This window comes from Chrysochloris asiatica, unplaced genomic scaffold (assembly GCF_000296735.1).
Source record: "Chrysochloris asiatica unplaced genomic scaffold, ChrAsi1.0 scaffold00132, whole genome shotgun sequence".
In the NCBI taxonomy this organism is placed as follows: domain Eukaryota; kingdom Metazoa; phylum Chordata; class Mammalia; order Afrosoricida; family Chrysochloridae; genus Chrysochloris; species Chrysochloris asiatica.
The window spans coordinates 7,023,813-7,043,972 of NW_006408650.1; the positions used below are offsets into that span (position 1 = coordinate 7,023,813).

At 48.2% G+C, this 20,160-nt stretch overlaps 3 protein-coding genes across 3 annotated transcripts in view; 1 reads left to right on the forward strand and 2 right to left on the reverse strand.

Annotated features, from left to right (window-relative positions):
• The window catches only part of RECQL5 (RecQ protein-like 5), a 38,831-nt gene that overhangs the window by 10,050 nt on the left and 8,621 nt on the right, over nucleotides 1-20,160 (forward strand). Inside the window, exon 7 of the mRNA XM_006869576.1 lies at nucleotides 5,196-5,275. Coding sequence (XP_006869638.1) covers nucleotides 5,196-5,275 — 80 coding nt within the window. The remainder of the gene's footprint in view (nucleotides 1-5,195; nucleotides 5,276-20,160) is intronic.
• SMIM6 (small integral membrane protein 6) lies at nucleotides 9,002-12,941 on the reverse strand. Its single transcript, XM_006869609.1, has 2 exons — nucleotides 12,916-12,941; nucleotides 9,002-9,197 (listed from the first exon to the last, which is right to left on the reverse strand). Exons 1-2 carry the CDS (start codon nucleotides 12,939-12,941, stop codon nucleotides 9,002-9,004), a joined length of 222 nt encoding a protein of 73 aa, XP_006869671.1.
• On the reverse strand, nucleotides 18,406-18,920 carry SMIM5 (small integral membrane protein 5). The gene is made up of 2 exons (XM_006869610.1): nucleotides 18,794-18,920; nucleotides 18,406-18,512 (listed from the first exon to the last, which is right to left on the reverse strand). Exons 1-2 carry the CDS (start codon nucleotides 18,918-18,920, stop codon nucleotides 18,406-18,408), a joined length of 234 nt encoding a protein of 77 aa, XP_006869672.1.

Here is a 20,160-nt window from a genome sequence, read left to right on the forward strand (position 1 = left end):
AATGCTGTTGGATTAAGTTCCAATTAATTTCTGGGTTACTGAAAGATAACACAAATCTACTTATACCTTGGGTAACCTTAGCTGGGAGTGTAGTCTGTATATATTGGGTCTTATTTCCCTTAAGTGATCTTCCTTTCTCTAAAGCATTTAGCCTGTTTTGTGAGCCTTTGTCTATTTACTCTCAGATCATATGAGCGAGACTAATGTCCCTAGACATTTGATTTACATGATGGGCAGGGCAAAAAAAGGTAACAATTTCTGTTTGCGCAGTGATTCTTGACCTGAGAGCAAAGGCACATGGCACGTTTGAGGGCTAGGCACTGCAATGCTTTGCCTAGCTTCTGAAAACTTTAACAGGGGATAAAGCCTATGACGGTTGATGGATGATTGCAAAACTGTTAGGTTTTCTTGACTTTTCTGTATTCTTTCAATTTCATGATTTTGAAAGAAAATTTTGGCAAATAGACACATATGTTATGCTTGTTGTTATTAGGTGCCATCGAGTTGGTTCCAACTCATAGTGACCATCTGCACAGCAGAATGAAACCCTGCCCAATCCTGTGCCAGCCTCACAATTGTGATTGTGTTTGAGCCCATTGCTGCTGTCACTGTGCCTGTCCGTCTCATTAGGGGTCTTTCTCTTTTTTGCTGACCCTGCACTTTACCAAACATGGTTTCCTTTTCCAGGGAGTGGTCCCTTGTGATAATATATCCAAAGTATGAGAGACAAAGTCTGGCCATCCAGGCACATTCCGGCTGTACTTCTTCAAACACAGATTTGTTTACTATTCTGAAACTCCATTTAATACCTTTATATTCTTCAGTTCTGTAACTCAAATGCATCAGTTCTTCTATGGTCTTCCTTACTCATTGTCCAATTTATACTTGCATATAAGGTGCTCTGGTAGCATAGTGGTTACGAATTGGGCTCCTAACCTCAGGGTCAACAGTTCAAAATTACCAGCTGTCCCATGGGAGAAAGATGAGGCTTTCTGCTCCTGTAAAGAGCAGAAACCCTGTACAGGGTCGCTGTGAGTCGGAACCGACTCCATAACACATAACAACAGCAACAACGTGAGGCTAATGAAAATACTATGGGTGGGGTCGGGCACACTTTAGTCCTCAAACTAACATCTTTGCTTTTGAACTTAACTTTAAACAGGTCTGTGCAGCAGATTTCTTGGCTACTGCTTCCATGAGTGTTGATTGTGGATCCAAACAAAAGGAAGTCTTTGGCAAATTTAACTTTTCTCCATTTATCATATGCTATTTACTGGTCAAGTTGTGAGGATTTTTCTTTTCTTTACATTGAGGTATAACCCATACTGAAAGATGTAATCTTTGATCTTCATCTGTAAGTTTTCTTTGCTTTCAGCAAGTAAGGTAGTATCATCTGCATATCACAGGTTGTTAATGAGTCTTCCTCCAATCCTGATGCCATGTTCTTCTTCATATAATCGCGTGTCACTAATTATTTACTCAGCATACAGATTGAATGAAGTATGGCGAAATAATACAACCCTGGCACATACCTTTCCTGATTTTATACTGTTCAGTATCCTATTGTTCTGTTCCAATGACTGCCTTTTGGTCTATATAGAGAAGTTATTCATGAGCACAATTGAGTGTTCTGAAATACCCATTCTTTGCAATGTTATCCATAGCCTGTCATGAGCCACACAGTTGGAAGCCTTTGCATAGTCAATAAAGCACAAGTAAACACCTTTCTCATATGCTTTTAGCCAAGATCCATCCAACGTCAGCAATGATATCCCTGTTTCCACGTCCTCATCCGAATCTGGCTTGAACCTCTGTCAGTTCCCCGTCAATGCATTGTTGTAGCCACTTTTTTGAATTATCTTTAGCAAAACTTCCTTGCATGTGATATTAATGATAATGTTAGATTATTTCCACATTCTACTGGGTCACCTCTTTTGGAACAGGTACAAATATGGATCTCTTCCAATCAGTTGGTCACGTAGCTATCTTCCAGATTTTTTAGCAAAGATGAGTGAGTGCTCCCAGTATTGTATCAGTTTTTTTAAAGAGTTCATTTTGTATTCCATCAATTCCCATAACCTTGTTTGTTGCCAAGTCCTTCAGTGCACCTTGGACTTCTTTCTTCAGAACATCAACCATTTCTTTTTGATACAATGACTCTGTATTCCTTCCATCGTCTTTTGATGCTTTCTGTATCATTCTGTATTTTACCCAAAGAATCCTTCAATATTGCAAATCGAGGCTTGAATTTTTTCTTCAGTTCTTTCAGCTTAAGAAATGCTGAGCATGTTCTTCTTTTTGGTTTTCTAACTCCAGATCTCTGCACATTTTATTATTATATTTGACTCTGTGTTCTCAAGCTGCCCTTTGAAATTTTTGTTCAGCTCTTTCATCTTCTCATTTCTTCCATTTGTTTTAGCATCTGTTTGCTGGAGAACGAGTTTCAGAGTCTCTTCTGACATCCGTTTTAGTTCTTTTCTTTCTTTCCTGTCTTTTTAATGACCTTTTGCTTTCTTCCAATATGATGTTCTTGATGTCATCCCACAACTCTTCTGGTCTTTGGTCATTAGTGTCTGAAGCATAAAATTTATTCTTGAGGTGGTCTATAAATTCAGGTGGGGTTTGTTCAAGGGCATATTTTGGCTCTTGTAGACTTGCTTTAATGTTTTTCAGCTTCAACCTGAACTTGCATATGAGTAATTGATGGTCTGTTACACAGTCAACCCTGGCTTTGTTCTGGCTGATGAACTTTCCTATCATCTCTCCCACAGATGTAGTCAATTTGATTTCTGTGTATGTTGTCTGGTGAGGTCTTTTATGCAGTTTTAAAAAAAAATGTTATTTTCAATGAAGCCATTGATCTTGCAAAATTCTGTCTTAGGATTCCCAGCATTGTTTCTGTCACCAAGGCCATATTTTCCAACTACTGATCCTTCCTCTTTGTTTCCAACCTTTGCATTTCAATTACCAGTAATTATCAATGTATCCTGATTGCATGTTTGGTCAATTTCAGACTGAATAAGTTGGTAGAATTCTTCAATTTCATCATCACTGGCATTAGTAGTGAGTGTGTAAATTTGAATAATAGAGATAGTAAGTGATCTTCCTTGTATGTGTATGGATATTATCCTATCACAGACAGCATTGTACTTCAAGATTAGTCTTGAAATGTTCTTTTTGATGATGAATGTGATGCCATTCCTCTTCAGTTTGTTGTTCCTGCATAGTAAACCATTGTTGTTGTTGTTAAGTGCCACTGAGTCAGTACCAACTCATAACGACCCTGTATAGGATTTCCAAGGAGTGGCTGGTGGTCTCGAACCGCCAACTTGCCGTTCAAGTCATCCTTGTGGTCCAGTGCTTATCCTACAGTACCACACCAGGATTCCTATAGTAAACCATTTGAGTCTCAGATTCAAAATGACCCATTAGTCCATTTCAGCTTACTAGGCTATCTATTTATATACATTTCATTTCACTTTAGAAAACTTCCGTCTTTCCTAGGTTCATACTTCATACATTCCATGCTCCAATTAATAGTGGATGTTTTGCAGCTCCATTCAGCAAATGAAGGTCCCAAAAGCTTTACTCCCTCCATGTCACCACGTTCAACTCTGAGGAGGCACCTCTTCCCCATTCGTATTTTGAGTGCCTTCCAACCTGACGGGCTCATCTTCCAACATGTATCTAATGTGTGTTCTGCTGCTATTGGCTAAATATTTAAAACTAGTCCACTGCTCCTTCCTCCTAGTCTGGCTTAGTCTGGGAGCTCAGCTGAGTCTACTTCACCCTGGGTGACCCTGCTGTTGTTTAAGATACCGGTCACGTCACTTCCAGCATCACAGCGACGTGCTGGCCACCACAGCACCACAGACTGGCAGATGTGTATAGAAAGGAATCAAATGCATAATCTCATCACTCAGAAGTATTGTTAACATTTTAGCATATATCCTTTCATTATAGGCTAATATACATATGTTTACAAGGCCAGTTAATACCAATATTATTCAAATCTATGCACCATCCACTAAAGCCAGTGATGATGAAATTGAAGAAGTCTATTAACTTCTTCAGTCAGAAACTGATCAAACATGCCATAAAGATATATTGAGAATTACTGGTGATTGGAATACAAAGGTTGGGAGCAAAGAGGAAGGATCGGTAGTTGGAAAATATGGCCTTGGTGATAGAAATGATGCTGGAGAATGCATGATAGAATTTTGCAAGACCATGATATTTTTCATTGTAGGTTCCTTTTTTAAACACAAAAGTCAATTATATACATGGGCTTCATCAGACGTAATATACAGATACCAAATTGATTACATCTGTGGAAAAGTTTCATTATCATCAGCCAAAATAAGGCCAAGGGCAGACTGTGGAACAGACCATACATTGCTCATATGCAAGTTCAGGCTGAAGCTGAAGAAAATTAAAACAAGCCCACAAGAGCCAAAATATGACCTTGAACACATCCCATATGAATTTAGAGATCACCTCAAGAACAGATTTGATACATTTGATGCAGATTTGATGACCGAAAACCAGAAGAGTTGTGGGAAGACATCAAGAACATCGTACAGAAAGAAAGCAAAGTCATTAAGAAAACAAGAAAGAAAAGACCAAAATAGATGTCAGAAGAGACTTTGCAACTTGTTCTCCAGTGTAGAGATGTTAAGGCAAATGAAAGAAATGAGATAAAAGAACTGAACAGAAAATGTCAAAGGGCAGCTGGAGAACCCAAGTGTAAATGTTAGAATGATCTGGAGTTAGAAAACCATCTGGTTAGCAGCTGAGCACTTAACCATGACTCCCCCAGGGCTCTTTATACATAGGTGTATACGTTCATATGTACGTTAGTGTTTACTATTAAAAATGAGATCTTCTTATACCCAGAATTCAAACCCAGTGCTGGCTAGTTGTGGCTGACTCCTAGTGGTCCTACAGAACAGAGTAGAACTGCCCATAGGGGTTTTGAGGCGTCAGTCAGACTGCCTTCTCTTTCTCCCTTGTGGCTGATGGGTTGGACTGACCTTCTTTCAGTTAGCACCCCACAGTTTGACCCGTTTTATACAGTGTTTCCCAAGTGCCTGTCTGTGAGCCAGTTTACTCATTTCGTCCCATGCCATTGTTTGGTGACTACATGGCAAGACCAACTATGAACAATTTGCTAAGTGACCCTTTCTTGTCTCCAGGAAAAGAGGGGAAACAAAGCATGTGATAGAGCTGCCATCGCGGCCTTTGATGCCCTGGTGACCTTCTGTGAAGAACTGGGGTAGGTGATTTATGGCTATGTGGTAAGGTCGTGTCCTCCACCTGCTCATGCAGGGCAGCTCCTGGGCCACCCAGGGGCCCCTGCCTGGTGAAGGCCGCTGGGTGGGGCGTCTCTATCAGGCAGCAGTTTTCTCTGGGAGACTCAGAGACTTCAGCCTTTTGGGTGGCTTTCCAGTCCACCCTCCCCCCGCTTCTGAGTGACCCAAGTCCTGAACAATGGGGCTAGTCCTAAGCCAGTGGCATTGTGATCATCATGCACTGCACTTGGAGAGTGGTCACCTGTTGATCTGAGGCCCACATAGAAACATGGGACCCACTTATCTCTTGATGGGGGGTGAGGGGCAGTATTATGTTTTGAGAGAAATCAAATGTCTTTTCTAACAGAACACAGCCCATCCACTCGGAACCCACTAATCTGGTTTATCTGCCCCTGCTGGGAGTGGGAGCCTGGCAAGATAGCCAGACTGGTCGGGTAGGCACAGCTGTATTCTTGTATGGAGTGAGGGACATAGTATCCCAGGAGAATTCTTCACAGACTGAAAATGCTTTGCGTCTGGGTGATAACTTTGATTCATCTGGTTTCCCTCATTCTCTAAGAACCCTGGGAAATAATGGTGATGATTGTGGTGGTGCACTGTGGGAGTCAATTCTGACTCATAGTGATCCTGCATAGGATTTCTGAGGCTGTAAATCTTTGATGGTGGTGGTTATATGCCGTGGAGTCAGTTCCGACTCATAGTGACCCTGTACAGGGTTTCCGAAACTGTATATCTTTATGGGAGCAGAATGCCTCATCTTTCTCCCGCAGAACAGCTGGTAGTTTCAAACTGCTGACTTGAGGTTAGCAGCCCGCTGTGAAGTAGGTGAGGCAGAAGTTACTGCTTCCAATGAATAGATGAAGAGACACCCAGGTCAAGAGCAGACACACGTCAGTAAACCTGGGTCTCTGGTTTTCACACCCCTGGGCCATTGTGGGAGACTAGGCTCTGGAAGCATAGTACTGATTCTAAGTGCGTGGTACTAGAGTCTGGCTGATGTTTTGGACTCTTCTCTGTAAACCTGTGGTTAGGTGTCTTCCAGTCTGTTCTGACTCACAGCAACCCCATGTACAACAGAACGAAACTCTGCTTGGTCCTCCATCATCCTCACAGTCCTTACGTTTGAGTCCATTGTTGCAGCCCTGTGTCAGTCCATCTTGTTGGGTCTTCCTCTTTCTCACTGACCTACTTGACTAAACGTGATGCTCTTCTCCAGGGACTGGTGTGAACATGATTGCATGTTCAAAGCATGTGTGACAAAAATCTCACAATTCTCACTTCGATGGAGCATTCTATACTTCTTCCAAGACGGATTTGGCCTATTATTTGATTCCCACTGCCCTCCTGGACTTCGAGACCATGGCCCACTTGCTCTGAAGAGTCAGTGGTTCCTTGACTGATACTCTTTCCTTCTCCAAACCAGAACCAGCCCAAATCCATTGCCTCACGTCCACTGTGACTCAGCAACCCTGTAGGACAGGGAGAGCTGCCCCACAGGGCTTCCAAGACTCATCTTTACAGACGCAAACTATCACATCTTTCTCTGAGTGGCTAGTGGGGTTGGACCACCGATCTTTTGGTTAGCAACTGAGTGCTTAGCCATTGCGCCACCAGAGCGCCTTCCTTCTCCAAACAGTCATCTGTAATTTGGCCTCTTTGATGAAACCCTGCCCAGGTGAGGAGCTTGGCTGCGGGCCCGGGCCCACCCTTGCTCACAGCCATTGCAGCCAGAACTCTCTTCAGACACCAGCCCAGACAGGGAGTGGCCATCTTGGAGAGTGAAAGGGTCAGGTGTTGACTGTCAGAGTCCCCTGGGCTGGAAATAGCCTGAGGTGGGCCTTGTGTGGGGATGAGTCTGAGGGTCTGTGGGGCTCTCTATTGGGGGGGCTGGTGCTTAGTTGCCATCATGTTGACTCTGACTCTTGACGACCTTGTGTGTCACAGAAGGAGCCAGCACTCAGCCAGGTCTGTGCCATCCTCGCAGCAGCAGTGGACTCAGCTATTGGGCCAGTTCATCTCATGCAGCTTCCCCTCATCTTTGTGACCTTCTGGGGGCCAGCACTGTTGTATCCCAGAACCTGCTCTCTAAGCAGTCCCACAGGCAAGGGGAGTGTCCTAGGGGCTGCCCCCTGTACTCTTCCTGTCTCTTATGGGGAGCTGGGGCTTCTGAGCGATGGCTCCCACTGCCCCAGGCGCAGCCTTGTAACTGCTGACCACATACGGGTGAGGTGCCTAGATGCCTGGACTCACAGACCCCTGGGTGGAATAAACGTGGGTTTGGCTGACAGGGCCTGTTGACTGAATGGATGTGGAGTGTGCCCTGAGGAAGACCTTCCCCTACCAGACACATACCAGTTTTCTAATAGCCCCGATTTAAGCAGCGCTCCCACAGCTGCTCCATTGAGGAGGGCACCTGGCAGTGAGGGACAGAGCTGGCACTGAGGGTTCAGCAGAGGCAGCCGGGGCAGGGTCTGATTGTGGGGAGGCAGGCTCTCTAAGGGATACCTGCATCTTTAGGGCCAATGGGAAGAGACTGGACAGGGAGGCAGATAGGAAGCATGGACTACCTGGGACTGGGCTTTTTATCTTATCTCCTCAGGGAAGAGGAAATTAGGTGTGAAGCAGTGTCAGGCTGGAGGCTGGGGCCCTTTGTCTGAGAAGGAGACCTCAGGCTCACTGGGCCTGGGCTGAGGCTCTCTCCCCTCCTGGGATCTCTGGGCTGAGGCTCTCTCCCCTCCTGGGATCTCTGGGCTGAGGCTCTCTCCCCTCCTGGGATCTCTGGGCTGAGGAAACCCAACAGCCCAGCTTCCTCCCACTTAGTCATTTGTTTCTCGGTTGTTTGTTCATTTGGCCAACAAGTCTTGATTGATGCCAATTCTATGCCAGGTGTTGTGCTTTGAGCATTGGGGATCCGCTGATGAGCAGAAAGCAACACCCCCCAGCCCAGCCCAGCTTTTCTGGTGTTCATTCAAGTCAGGTGAACACATATCAGATGAACACATAAACAATGTATGATTGAAGAAAAGATAGGCAGTGTTTGAGTGTGTGTGACAGGTCTTCTTCCCCCAGTCTAGAGGGTTGAGGAAGACTCACCGGAGGAACTGAGGGGTGAGGAGGAAGCATCAGCGGGTCTAATGAGTGAAGCAGAAGCACCCAGTAAAGGGATGAGCACGTGCCAAGGCCCTGTGGCAGTGGCTGGAGGACATGGAGTACGCAAGACATGAAAGAAGGGCTGAGATTTGGGGGGAACAACTAGAGAGCCAGCCTGGTCAGAGCACTCCACTAAGGCTCTGTGAGGGAAAACACCCAGGGCCTTCATTTGGACAGAAAATGAATTCTTACAACTTAGTAGCTTTCCAAAGGAATTTATGCTTGGTTCGGTTGTTTTGCATTTCTCCTCTGCCAAGCCTTTTGGAGTCCCAGCTGAGCCTGTGAGCGCGTTCGAGGGCCTCATTGGCCAAGACTTATCTCACCTGAGGAAGCGTGAAGCCCCCTCCATGTGTTCTCAGGTGACTGGTAGCAGCAGGGTGAGAAGGCCTGATTCAGTCTCAGAGCAGCCTCTCCACCTGGCCAGTCTGGCCAACACTAAGCCCGAACCCACCTTCAACTGGACTCATTCCTAAAGGAGAAAAGAAACCTTGGCTCGGGCTCTGAGCCAGAGAGGCCGCTGCTGGGATGGATGGAGTAGCTCAGCCTTCTTCCCCTGACGCCTTTTCAACCCCCAGGGATTCAGCTGCCTCTTCACAGGAGCTGGATGCTTCACACGGAGGCAGGAGCCCGAACACAACAGCAAACAAGATGAGCAAGAGGACTGTGGCAATGAGCAAGCCAATGATGACCAGGCCCCCCAGGTCCCAAGGGTTTTGCCAGAACTCTTCTTTCCAGCTTACATTCAGATTCCTTATCCAGTCACCCATGTGAACCTGAAAGAGAGGAGATACGCCCTGAGCACAGAGCCTCACTCCCAGTGGTCTGCTGGACTGTCGCTGGCTCCTGAGCACGGGCCGGTGAGTCTTTGGCTCCAGCAATAGGGGAGCTTCCTCTTCTGCAGAAACAGGAGCAGGACTTGGCCCCAGGAGAGGCAGCCTCTGGCCTTGCTCTCCTTCACTCCTGAATAGCTTGGATGTCAGCAAGACAGACCTACAAACTCAGAATCTAAAGAGCACCACTCAAGAGCCATCTGGTTTTCCTGCCCTATTTGCCAGGCATTTGGGAGACGCCTTGAGAAATCAACAGAGGAGCTAAGGATGGCCTGACTCAAGCTGAGGCCCTAAACGGCCCTCTGGAAGTTGCTCTAATGCCTCCGGTGGGGAGTCCAGGGAGCCCATCGCCCAGGGGAGGGAGGAAGGGAGAGCAGGGAGGAATGGTTACCTGACCTGGCAGTTACCCCTCCTGTGATCTACAGGAAGGAGATTGGGCTAGTTCCTCAGGCCCCACTCTTTGGGAGTGGTATGGTCAGCAGAGGAGGCCACCAGATGACCAAAGCTTCACCCCGACTCAAGCAACTGCTAGGGGGACGGGTGTGAAGGGTGCCGCCTGGTCCTGAAAGACCATCACTGCCATCACCAAAGCCAAACAAAGGAGGGCTAGGACCTGTTGCCTAGCAACCACACTTACCCCCTCGGTTACACCCCACCCTTCTCTGAGGTCTTGTAAGGTGGCTGCTCTGAGTCCTCACTGAGAGAAAGGGAGTCCTCTGGGGGGGGGGGCAGTAGAGGCTGGGCAGGGGCTTTTCTCAGACCACCACTCACCTGGGGCTGGGGCTTGTTCTCCAGTCTGATCAGTGGCCCTCCAGCGCCGTGTAGTCTGCTTGTTTGTCTGCGGTGGCTGGTGAGTGGTTGACTCAGCGCAGGCTGGTACCTCCTGGAAGCAGCTCTGGGTGGAGACGCTTATCACCAGGAGCTCCCTGATAGCTGAGGAGGCCCACCTTCCCCCTCAGTGCCACTGCTACTAACCAACTGCCGCCAAGTGGGTTCTGAGTCACAAGGCCCCATGCATTGTCGAGTAAAATGTCATTCTAAGGTCTTCATAGATCTGGCCTTTCAGAAACAGAGCACCAGGCCTTTCTTTCGAGGTGTCTCTGGGTGTAGAAAATTCCAGAAACTGCAACCAGCCATTGTCTTCACTATAAACTGGTGGTGGGTCCTTCCCACCTGGTAAGAGAGAGAAGCTAGCAAGAGGGAATGGAGCTCAGGGCCTGCTGCCGAAAGCTGTGATGGAAACACTTGTGATGGCTGGACACTGAGCTGGGCACTCACTACATTGGGTACTGCGCCCAGCTGTGAACCAAGAGCCGTGGGCCCCGCCTCCTGGAATGTACATCGAACGTGCCTGTGCTCTCCCCTGTGTGCTAGAATCACCCGGTAGTTTCTAGAAATGCCACTGCCTAGGCTCCACCTCAGACCATGCAGCGCAATCTCAAAGTGCCCGAGCATCTGCATTTGTTAGAAGCTCTCCAGTGGCTTGAATGTGCAGCTAGGTGATAAAGATCAGTAAAATCTTCCTTAACTCCCGTGGGCTTAACCGACACCTGGCATGCCAAGTGCCTCTGTTTCCTTTAGGAAAACATCCTGAGAAACGAAGACTAAAATAAAGGTTTTTCATTGTTTCACTATAAGGCAAAGAGAGGAAAAGGAACAAGAGAAGCAGAGGTAACAAGATCTAGACGAGGGGCAGAAACCCTACTAGTTATTTTAATGGGGAGTGTAAACTACAGAGTTGCTACTAAATTTGAAGTGGAAAAGCCAAAAGGAGACATCAAGGTATCATGGATGTCACAACTGCAGGAAGGAGCCACCCAGAGGGCTCAGAGAACCGGGGTATTGTTAGACGCTCAGAGGAGGGATCAGCACTGTTCAGCTGGTGCGGCGTCTCAGAGGTCAGAGCAGAGTCTAGGTGCCAGCTCCCTGAGGAGGGATGGCACACAGCTGTCTCATTGCCTAGCACCACTCCTGTCCCCTCAATCAGCATACAGCAGTGTGTTTGCAGATTCCCGGCAGGTTTAGCAGGGCTCCTAGAGCAGAGGACAGCAGGCCGGATGGGCGAGGGAATGAGAGGCAGAAGCTTACTAAGTAGCCTCCTCTACTTAGCTTACACACATTCCTGCAGTCACTGGGCCTCCAATAACTCAGTCCTTCAGCTTCCTAAGATGCAAATCTCTCCCCCTGAAAACATTCTGACTGACACCCATGGTTTACTGAACGTCTTGGCTGGTGAGCTCGTCTGCAGTCCACCTTGTACTTAACTCTTCATCAGTTATGTTGGATGCTTATCTAGAGTCACTTGTTTGTTGTCAAACCTGTTTGTGACACTGGTTGCTGGTTTGTGATACTGGTTGCTGGTTTGTGACACTGGTTGCTGTCATTACTCAGTTGCATATAACACAACATAAACAATTCAAGCAGTGATCATACCCAAAACCCCAGTGTTACAGGTGGCAAAGTCCACAAAGATCTCACAGGACGATAACTTGGCCTAGAGCTTTTCAGCTCTTGTTCTGCTTTGAGGAGACCATTCTAGGAACCAGCTCCCACAGGCTCCCTGCTTGTAGATCTGTCCTCACAGTAAACCCACTGGCCTTACATCCAAAGAATGGCTAAGGAAAATTTGAATGGAAGTGAAGATTTTAATTCAAAATGAGATGTGTAGAGAATGATGTATCTTGTAGACAAAAGTTGCTTCCGCCGATTTTGTAGATTAATTACTAACTCCAATTAGGCAGTTCTGCTCTGATAATACCTCTGAAGGGGACACAGTGATTGGGAGAGGTGGAGAATGCTGGGAACACGTATGGCCTTGGGGTGAGGGGACTTCCCTACATTTAGACAGGAAGACGACATAAGTGTTAGAATTAGGGGCACAGGGTTAAATGGAGGGACAAGGTCCCAAGGAGCGTGAGGAAATCTTTTTTAAGGGCAAATTAAATTTGTCCCCGTGTTTTATGTGAAATTTATACTACCAGTCGTCTATCAGTTGTCATACTGTGGTGGCTTGTGATTTGCTGTGATTCTGAAAGGTATGCCACTGGTATTTTAAATACCAGCAGGGTAATCCATGGTGGACAGGTTTCACATGAGCTTCCAGACAAAGGCAGACTAGGAAGAAGGATTGACGAACTACTTCCGAATATTTAGTCTCTGAAAACCTTTTGAATAGCAGAGAAACACTGTCAGATATAGTGCCGGAAAATGAGCCCCTCAGGTTGGAAGGCACTCAAAATGCAACTGGGGAAGAGCTGCCTCCTCAGAGTAGAGTCGACCATGATGACGCGAATGGAGTAAAGCCTGTGGGAGTAAAGCTGTGACCTTCATTTGCTGATGGGGCACAACTCAAAATGAGGAGAAACAGCTGTAAACATCCATTAATAATCGGAACATGGAATGTACGAAGTATGAATTAGGAAAATTGGAGACTGCCAAAAACGAAATGGAATGCATAAACATCGATATCTTAGGCATTAGTGAGCTGAAATGGACTGGTATTGGCCATTTTGAATCTGACAACCATATGGCTTACTATGCCGGGAATGACAGATTGAAGAGGAATGGTGTTGCATTCATTGTCCAAAAGAACATATCCAGATCAGTCATTCATGAGGTGCAACACTGTCTGTGATAGGATAATATCCATGCACCTAAAGGGAAGCCCAGTTAGTACCACTGTTACTCAAATTTACACACCAACCACTGAAGCTAGTGAGGATGAAATAGAAGAATTCTACCAACTTCTTCAGTCTGATCAAACATGCTATCAAGATATATTGATTATTACTGGTGATTGGAATGCGAAGGTTGGGAGCAAAGAGGAAGGATCAGTAGCTGGAAAATACGGCCTTGGTGATGGAAATGATACTGGAGATAGCATGATAGAATTCTGCAAAATCAGTGATTTTGTTCATTTCAAATACCTTCTTTAGACAGCATAAGAGATGATTATACACATGGACCTCACCAGATGGAATACATAGAAGTCAAATTGACTACATCTGTGGAAAGAGACAATGGAAATGCTCCATATCATCAGTGAAAACAAGGCCAGGGTCAGACTGTGGAACAAACCATCATTTGCTTATATGCAAATTCAGACTGAAGCTGAAGAAAATGAAAACAAGTCCATGAGAGCCAAAATATGACCTTGAATATATCCTGCCTGAATTTAGAGATCATCTGAAGAGCAGATTTGATACATTAAACACTAAAGACCGAAGAAGACCAGAAGAATTGTGGCATGACATCAAGAACATCATACAGGAAGAAAGCAAAAAGTCATTAAGAAGACAAGAAAGAAAAAGGTCAAAATGGATGTCAGAAGAGATACTGAAACTTGCTCTCCAGTGTAGAGATGCTAAAGCAAATAGAAGAAATGAGGAGATCCAAGAGCTGAACAGAAAATTTCAAAGGTCAACTCGAGAAGATAAAGTCAAATATTAGAACAAAATGTGCAAAGATCTAGAGTCAGAAAACCAAAAGAGAACACGGTTGCTCAGCATTTCTCAAGCTGGGGGAACTGAAGAAAAAATTTAAGCCTTGACTTTTTATTGAAGGATTCTATGCAGAAAGCATCAAGAGAAGATGGAAGGACTACACAGAGTCACTGTACCAAAAAGAAATGGTTGATGTGCAACCATTACAAGAGGTTGTATATGATCAAGAGCCAATGATACTGAAAGAGGAAGTCCAAGGTGCATTGAAAGACTTGGCAAAGAACAAGGCACCAGGAATTGATGGAATAAAAATTGAAATCTTTTAAGAAAGTGAGGTGGCACAGGAGGCACTCACTCATCTCTGCCAAGAAATTTGGAAGACAACTATCTGGCCGACTGATTGGAAGAGATCCGTATTTGTATCCATTCCAAAGAGAGGTGACCCAACGGAATGCGGAAATCATTGGACAATATCTTTGATATCCCATGCAAATAAAGTTTTACCAAAGATAATACAAAAACAACTGCAAGCATACATTGACAGAGAACTTCCAGAGGTTCAAGCTGGATTCAGAAGAGGGCCTGGAACAAGGGATATCATTGCCGATGTCCGATGGATCTTGGCTGAAAGCAGAGAATATCAGAAAGATGTTTACCTGTACTTTATTGACTACACAAAGGCTTTCAATTGTGTGGATCATAACAAGCTATGGACAATATTGCAAAGTATGAGTATTTCTGAACAATTGTGCTCATGAGGCAATTCGAACAGAACATGGAACACTGAATGGTTTAACATTAAGAAAGGTGTGCAACAAGGTTGTATTCTTTCACCATATTTATTCAACCTGTATGCTGAGCAGATAATCCGAGAAGCTGGCTTATATGAAGAAAAACGTGCCATCAGGATTGGTGGACGACTCATTAACAACCTGCGATATGCAACCTTGCTTGCTGAGAAAGTCAAGAGGACTTAAAATGTTTACTGTGAAGATCAAAGAGCACAGCCTTTGGTATGGTTTACATCTCAATGCAAAGAAAACAAAAATCCTCACCACTGGACCAATAAACAACGTTCTTATCAAGGGAGAAAAGATTGAAGTTATCAAGGACTTCATTCTTCTTGGATCAACTATAAACACTCAAGGAAGCAGCAGTCAAGAAATCAAATGACGACGTATTGCATTAGGCAAACCTGCTGCACAGACCTTTTTAAAGTGTTGAAGAACAAAGATGTCAGCTTGAGGACTAAGTTGCGCCTGACCCAAGACATGATATCTTCAGTAACCTCATATGTATTTTAGAAGAATTGATGCTTTTGAGTTATAGTGTTGGAGGAGAATATTGAAAGTGCCATGGGCTGCCAGAAGAACCAACATATCTGTGTTGTCAGAAATGCAGCCAGAGTGCTCCTTGGAGGCCAGGATGGCCAAACTTCATCTCTCATACTTCGGATATATTGTCAGGAGAGACCAGTTGCTGGAGACGGATATCATGTTTGGTAAGGTGGAGGGTCAGAGAAAAAGAGGAAGACCCCAGCGAGGTGGACTGGCCAAATGGCAGCATCAGTGGGCTCAAACATGGCAACAATTGTGAGGTTGGCCCAGGATCGGCCAGTGTTTTATTCTGTTGTGCATGGGGTCGCTATGAATCAGTACCAATGCGATGACACCTAACAACAACAAACTATACTTTGATGAAAATCCTTAACTGTCATTTGCTTTAAAACGTTAGGATTTTTATCAGAGAAAACAGGAGAAAGCTGGTTTTGTGTGAGTGCTGCCAAATCGTGCTAATGAGATTCATGTACTGGTGGCTTTATTTTGAATTGAACATGGTACCGATAGAATCCCTGGGTAGTACAGATGGTTAATGTGCTTGGCTGCTAACTGGAAGCATGGTGGTTTAATTTCGCTCCAAGATACCTGGCAAGAAAAGCCTAGAAATCTACTGAAGTATCAGCCACTGAAAACCCTGTGGGGCACAGGTCTACTCTGACACACGTGGGTGTACCATGAGTTGGAGTTGGCTCAGGGAGGCTGGTTGGGGTTTGGTAATGGACAGACCACACCGCACAGATCCCAAGTGTGTGTGGTGGGGCGGCGGGGAAGCTGGCCAGGATGCTGCAGCAGTGGTGAGCCCACACAAGCACCGAAGGTGACTGGGTGAACTTTGACAGTAGGAGCGGAGAGTTGTGGCAGTCAGAAATCGTCAGACATTGTCCAGGCCCAGAACGCAGCCCACGGCCACCCCTTTCCTTGACCACTATCTGTTCCAGGCAGCCCCTGGCTGGACCTTTCGGCTGCTATTTTCTGGATCAGGACCACAGTGGGGAACTTGCTCCCTCCCCTCCATGCCCATCCTCCCTAGAGAAGCCCATGCCAAGGGCTACCTGTCCAGTGTGTGGGTGTGGGTGTGGGTGCCCCAGGCTGCTGTCAGATCTGGCTTGTTACCAGTGTGATGTGAGTCTGCCCAGACTCTGCCCACCACTGAGGGAAGCCAATGATGGCTAGGCCCAGTGTGTAGGGACGGGACAGACCTCTGAGGTCAGGGACAGCATCTCATTGGGCTCAGTGTCACACACTGCCTGGCATTCGGGAGGAGGGTGTGAATGAGCTACCACCCCATGGCCCTCTCCCCACAGCTGGGCCAAGCGGCTCAAAGCTTCCCCAGCAAAGGACTCGGGGGACCTGTTCTTGGTGCTGAGGAACACGGGCAGCTGCCCTGAGCTGAAGGCTCCTAGAGGCCCTCCAGATGCCGTGCTGGGACTGAAGAAGATGGTGTCCTTGCCCCTCCTTGACCCCTGAGCTTGTACTTCTTCTGGGAGGAGGATGGTTTGACCCATCTGCTGACAAGGGGATTCTGGGGGGGGGGGGGGGGTTTGGAATGTCCTTTGGAAGGTAATAGGAGCGCTTGTTGGCCCGGGAGGCCTGGGGTGTGGAGGGGAGAGCAGCAGCTCTGGCTCTCAGCTGCTTACACGTAGGCCCGCCACTGTGCATTGCGAGGCTTCACGTCCTCACCTCGAAAACGGGGATAATAATGGTGTCTGCAGCATGGAGGTGTGGTCGTGATTCAGCGAGTTTGTCTGCATCAAAATTCTCATTAAAACAAAGCCCACTGTCCCTGACTCCATCATTACCACCACCATCCTCTCCATCACTGTCCTCGGGGAGGGGATAGGCAAAGGCTTGAATTTATTCTCCTTTTTTACATTTCGTATGGAAACACTTCCTCTCGGGGTGTTTACCAAAACCTGTCTAGTGAGTCTGTGGAAATCAGGAAGTGAAACCAGTCAGTAAGAGCTTGTCACCTGCCCAGCCTGTCCCTACTAGTGCTGCCTGGATCGCCAGCTGGCCTCCCCTGCCCACTCCCAGTTGTCTAGAGGACAGGGCTTTGCTCCCAGGTAACCCAGGTGTGGGGAATGTGGCCCACAGTGACAGAAGCCTGTAGAAAAGACTGTGGCTCTGGGGGGTTCTTGGGAGGGCCAATCCCTGATCATACCCTGCAGTCCTGTGCCCGGAACCCAGGCTCTGCCTTGCCCCATGGTCATCTATGGAGCCTGTACCTTCCCTCGTTCCTGGGTTGGTTCCACCTGCAAACTTCTCTGGGAGACAGAGTCAATGGGGGAGGGGCTGGGAAGGTGCTGTGTTTCGTTGGGCCTGTCTGTAAAACAAGGACTTGTGGTGTTCCGGGTTGGTGCTGACAGCTCACATTGTCCTCCCAGCCTGCCCAGCACATGCTGAGTGCCCACATGGCTCATCTTAGTTTACTGTAGGGGCATGCCCTGGGAAGGAGGTACAAATGATATGGAGATGTCATGCCACTGACCTACATTTACAGAGCCCATGAGAGGCAGAGTGAGGATTTGAACCCTGAGAGTTGGATACAGAAAGGGTATTCTAAGGGTGAGGGGGTTGGGATACAGACAACACTAGGGACTGTACCTCTCTTACTTCAGAAGTTTGGGGTGACTAGAGACCTGAGCCAGCAGGTGAGGTGTGGGCTTGCGGGAAAAGTGACTGACCGGCAGGGGGAGTGGGCATTAGCTCCTGAGCCTGACACCTGTCTGAGGTAGACTGCAGAGTGGGCATCTGGGAGCCAGAGCGTGTTGGTGTTTCCGCCTCCTCTCCACTTCCCCCCATGTCACTTCTGGGCACTGGGGCACAGGAGCCTGGGAGGACGGGTCACTGATCATACCCTGGAGTTCTGGTTCACCACCCTCCCATGCCCAGAGCCTTCAAGGAGTCTGGTGCCACAGAAACACATAACCCGAAAGCTGTTACTTGGAAAGAGATGGGCTAACGCACTGACAATTCCCACTCTGGTGCGGATCTTGGTATCCAGTCGCTCTTGCCAGAAGTCCCTCTGATCGACTTGCACCATCTCTTTGACAGTCCCCCAGCATCAGCTCCCCACAGGTGTGGGCATTTTTCCATCAAGAGTTGGGCCCCTTCCCCTTTTTTGTCCAAAAGTGCAGATAGACAAAGAATCCAGTCGGGGGATAGTTTGCTGCCTTCTCCTCAGCCCTTGGTGCATACTGGGAGTTGAGTCTTTTGCATCTGACAAACCTGAGTTCTCAGAAGAGTCCAGTGTCCAGGCACCTGGACCAGTAGCTCTTTGTCCTGGGCTGAGTTGGGGGCTCCTCCCAGTGTTGGCATCTCTCCCGGAAGGCTAGCTAGTGGGCCGCACTTGGATCTTCCTGCCACTGCGCTGCTGGGGGCAGCAGCAGTGGACGCAACAGCAGCTGCAGGCGATCAGCATCAGCAGCAGGACTGTGGCTAAGGTTAGGGAGGAAGGAGGCCGAGAGCACGGAAAAATCAGAAAAGGGGGAGAAGGAGGAACCCCAGCTTCGGAGGGAGCCCCTCTGGAAACGAGGCCTGCCTGGGCCTGCCCCCCAGCCTTCTGCTACCCAGAGCTTTCTTAGGTCCTCAGCCTGCCCATCACTTAAGCCGCAGGGAGGGAGTCCCTTCCCTGCCCTATTCTCCTTAGCTGTCATGTCCTCCTCCATCTGTGGATACCCAGCCCCTGCCCCCAGCCCTGGTGGGCGGGCCCAACTCACCTATGAAGAGGACAAGGATGGAGAAGGCCACAAGTTCCACGGGCTCCGCCTCAGGGAGCCTCTGCAATTTGAGTAACAGTCTCTGGCCCACAGCCTGCATCTCCTGTACGAAGCTGGGGGCTGCCATGGTTCACCAGGTGCCTGCCCGCCAGCCAGGCTGAGCCAAAACAGACAGAGCTCCTGAAGCTTCCTGGGGCGGCTCCGAGAGCCCGCCCTCTCACTCCCGTGGAACGAGTTCATCTGGTCTCACCCAGAAGGAGGAAGGGAGTGGGGGCCCATTGCTCAGTGGTACCCTTGGTCCTCACCTAGCTGGCCCTGCTCAGTGAAGTGGGGCCCTGTGAGCTCTGCCTCCTGGCCAAGGCCAAGAGCTTTCTGACCTTGAGGTGGGTGACCTCATGGCTGCCTGCCTGTCCAGAGACACCACTCGGGTTCTGCCAGATGCCCCTGACTGGCATGCACCCCGCTGGCCCCTGGGTCATTCAGTGCTGTGGGTGCCTCCCCCAGATTCCCGCCTGGAAACTCTGTTATGTAGGAGCTTCTGTCCAGGGTCTGCTGTGGGTGGAACAGACTGGAGGAGGTGGCTTTGGGGATGTTAGTCTGGGTCCCCCACTTCTCCCACCCGTCTAAAGAGCCTCCATACCAGCCTGGTTTCTTTCTTCACATGCCCTTGCCCTGGAGAAGAGCAATGCCACTGTGCCCCCTGTGAGTCCCAGACCTGGTTGAGCCAGCCAGCGTCTCCCCAGCCAGCTCTGACCTGCTCTGCTGGCCAGAGACTCCTCCCACTCCACCCCTGCCCCAGGTATGCAGCCACTCAGCCCATGACCAGAGCCACTTCCTGTCTCAGAGTGCCCAGGAGGCACAAGGCCCAGCCCCGAGTTTGTGAGTTGGGGTGAGTGGAGCATCAGAGTGCCCCTCCCCTCCCTCTGTGGCTGGAGGAGAGGGACCAGGGGACGGCTTGTGTCCACCCAGCCAGAACTAGCCCACCGTGCAGGAGGCAGGACTGGTGCCAGGCCCTACTTGTGTTGTTTCCAGCCTTGTCCCTGGTCACAGCCAGGCAGTCTGGCCCTCTTGCTTGGGTTTTCTTCCAAGGTGACTGCAGTCGGCTGCTCCTGCTGCAATTGCTTAGAGCCATCTGGAAGGTCACTTCATGGACCCTCCATGTGTTTGTGCCACCTTGGGGTCTTCCTAGTGGTGTCACCTCCCCTGTCTCCCCAATCCTCCCAGAGCTGAGCTGTGGAGACTATTCTTTTAAGCAATGCTGGGGTGTAGCTGATAGTGGGGTGCTGTGGAGAGGGAGGTGGGGTGTAGCTGATAGTGGGGTGCTGTGGAGAGGGAGGTGGGGTGTAGCTGATAGTGGGGTGCTGTGG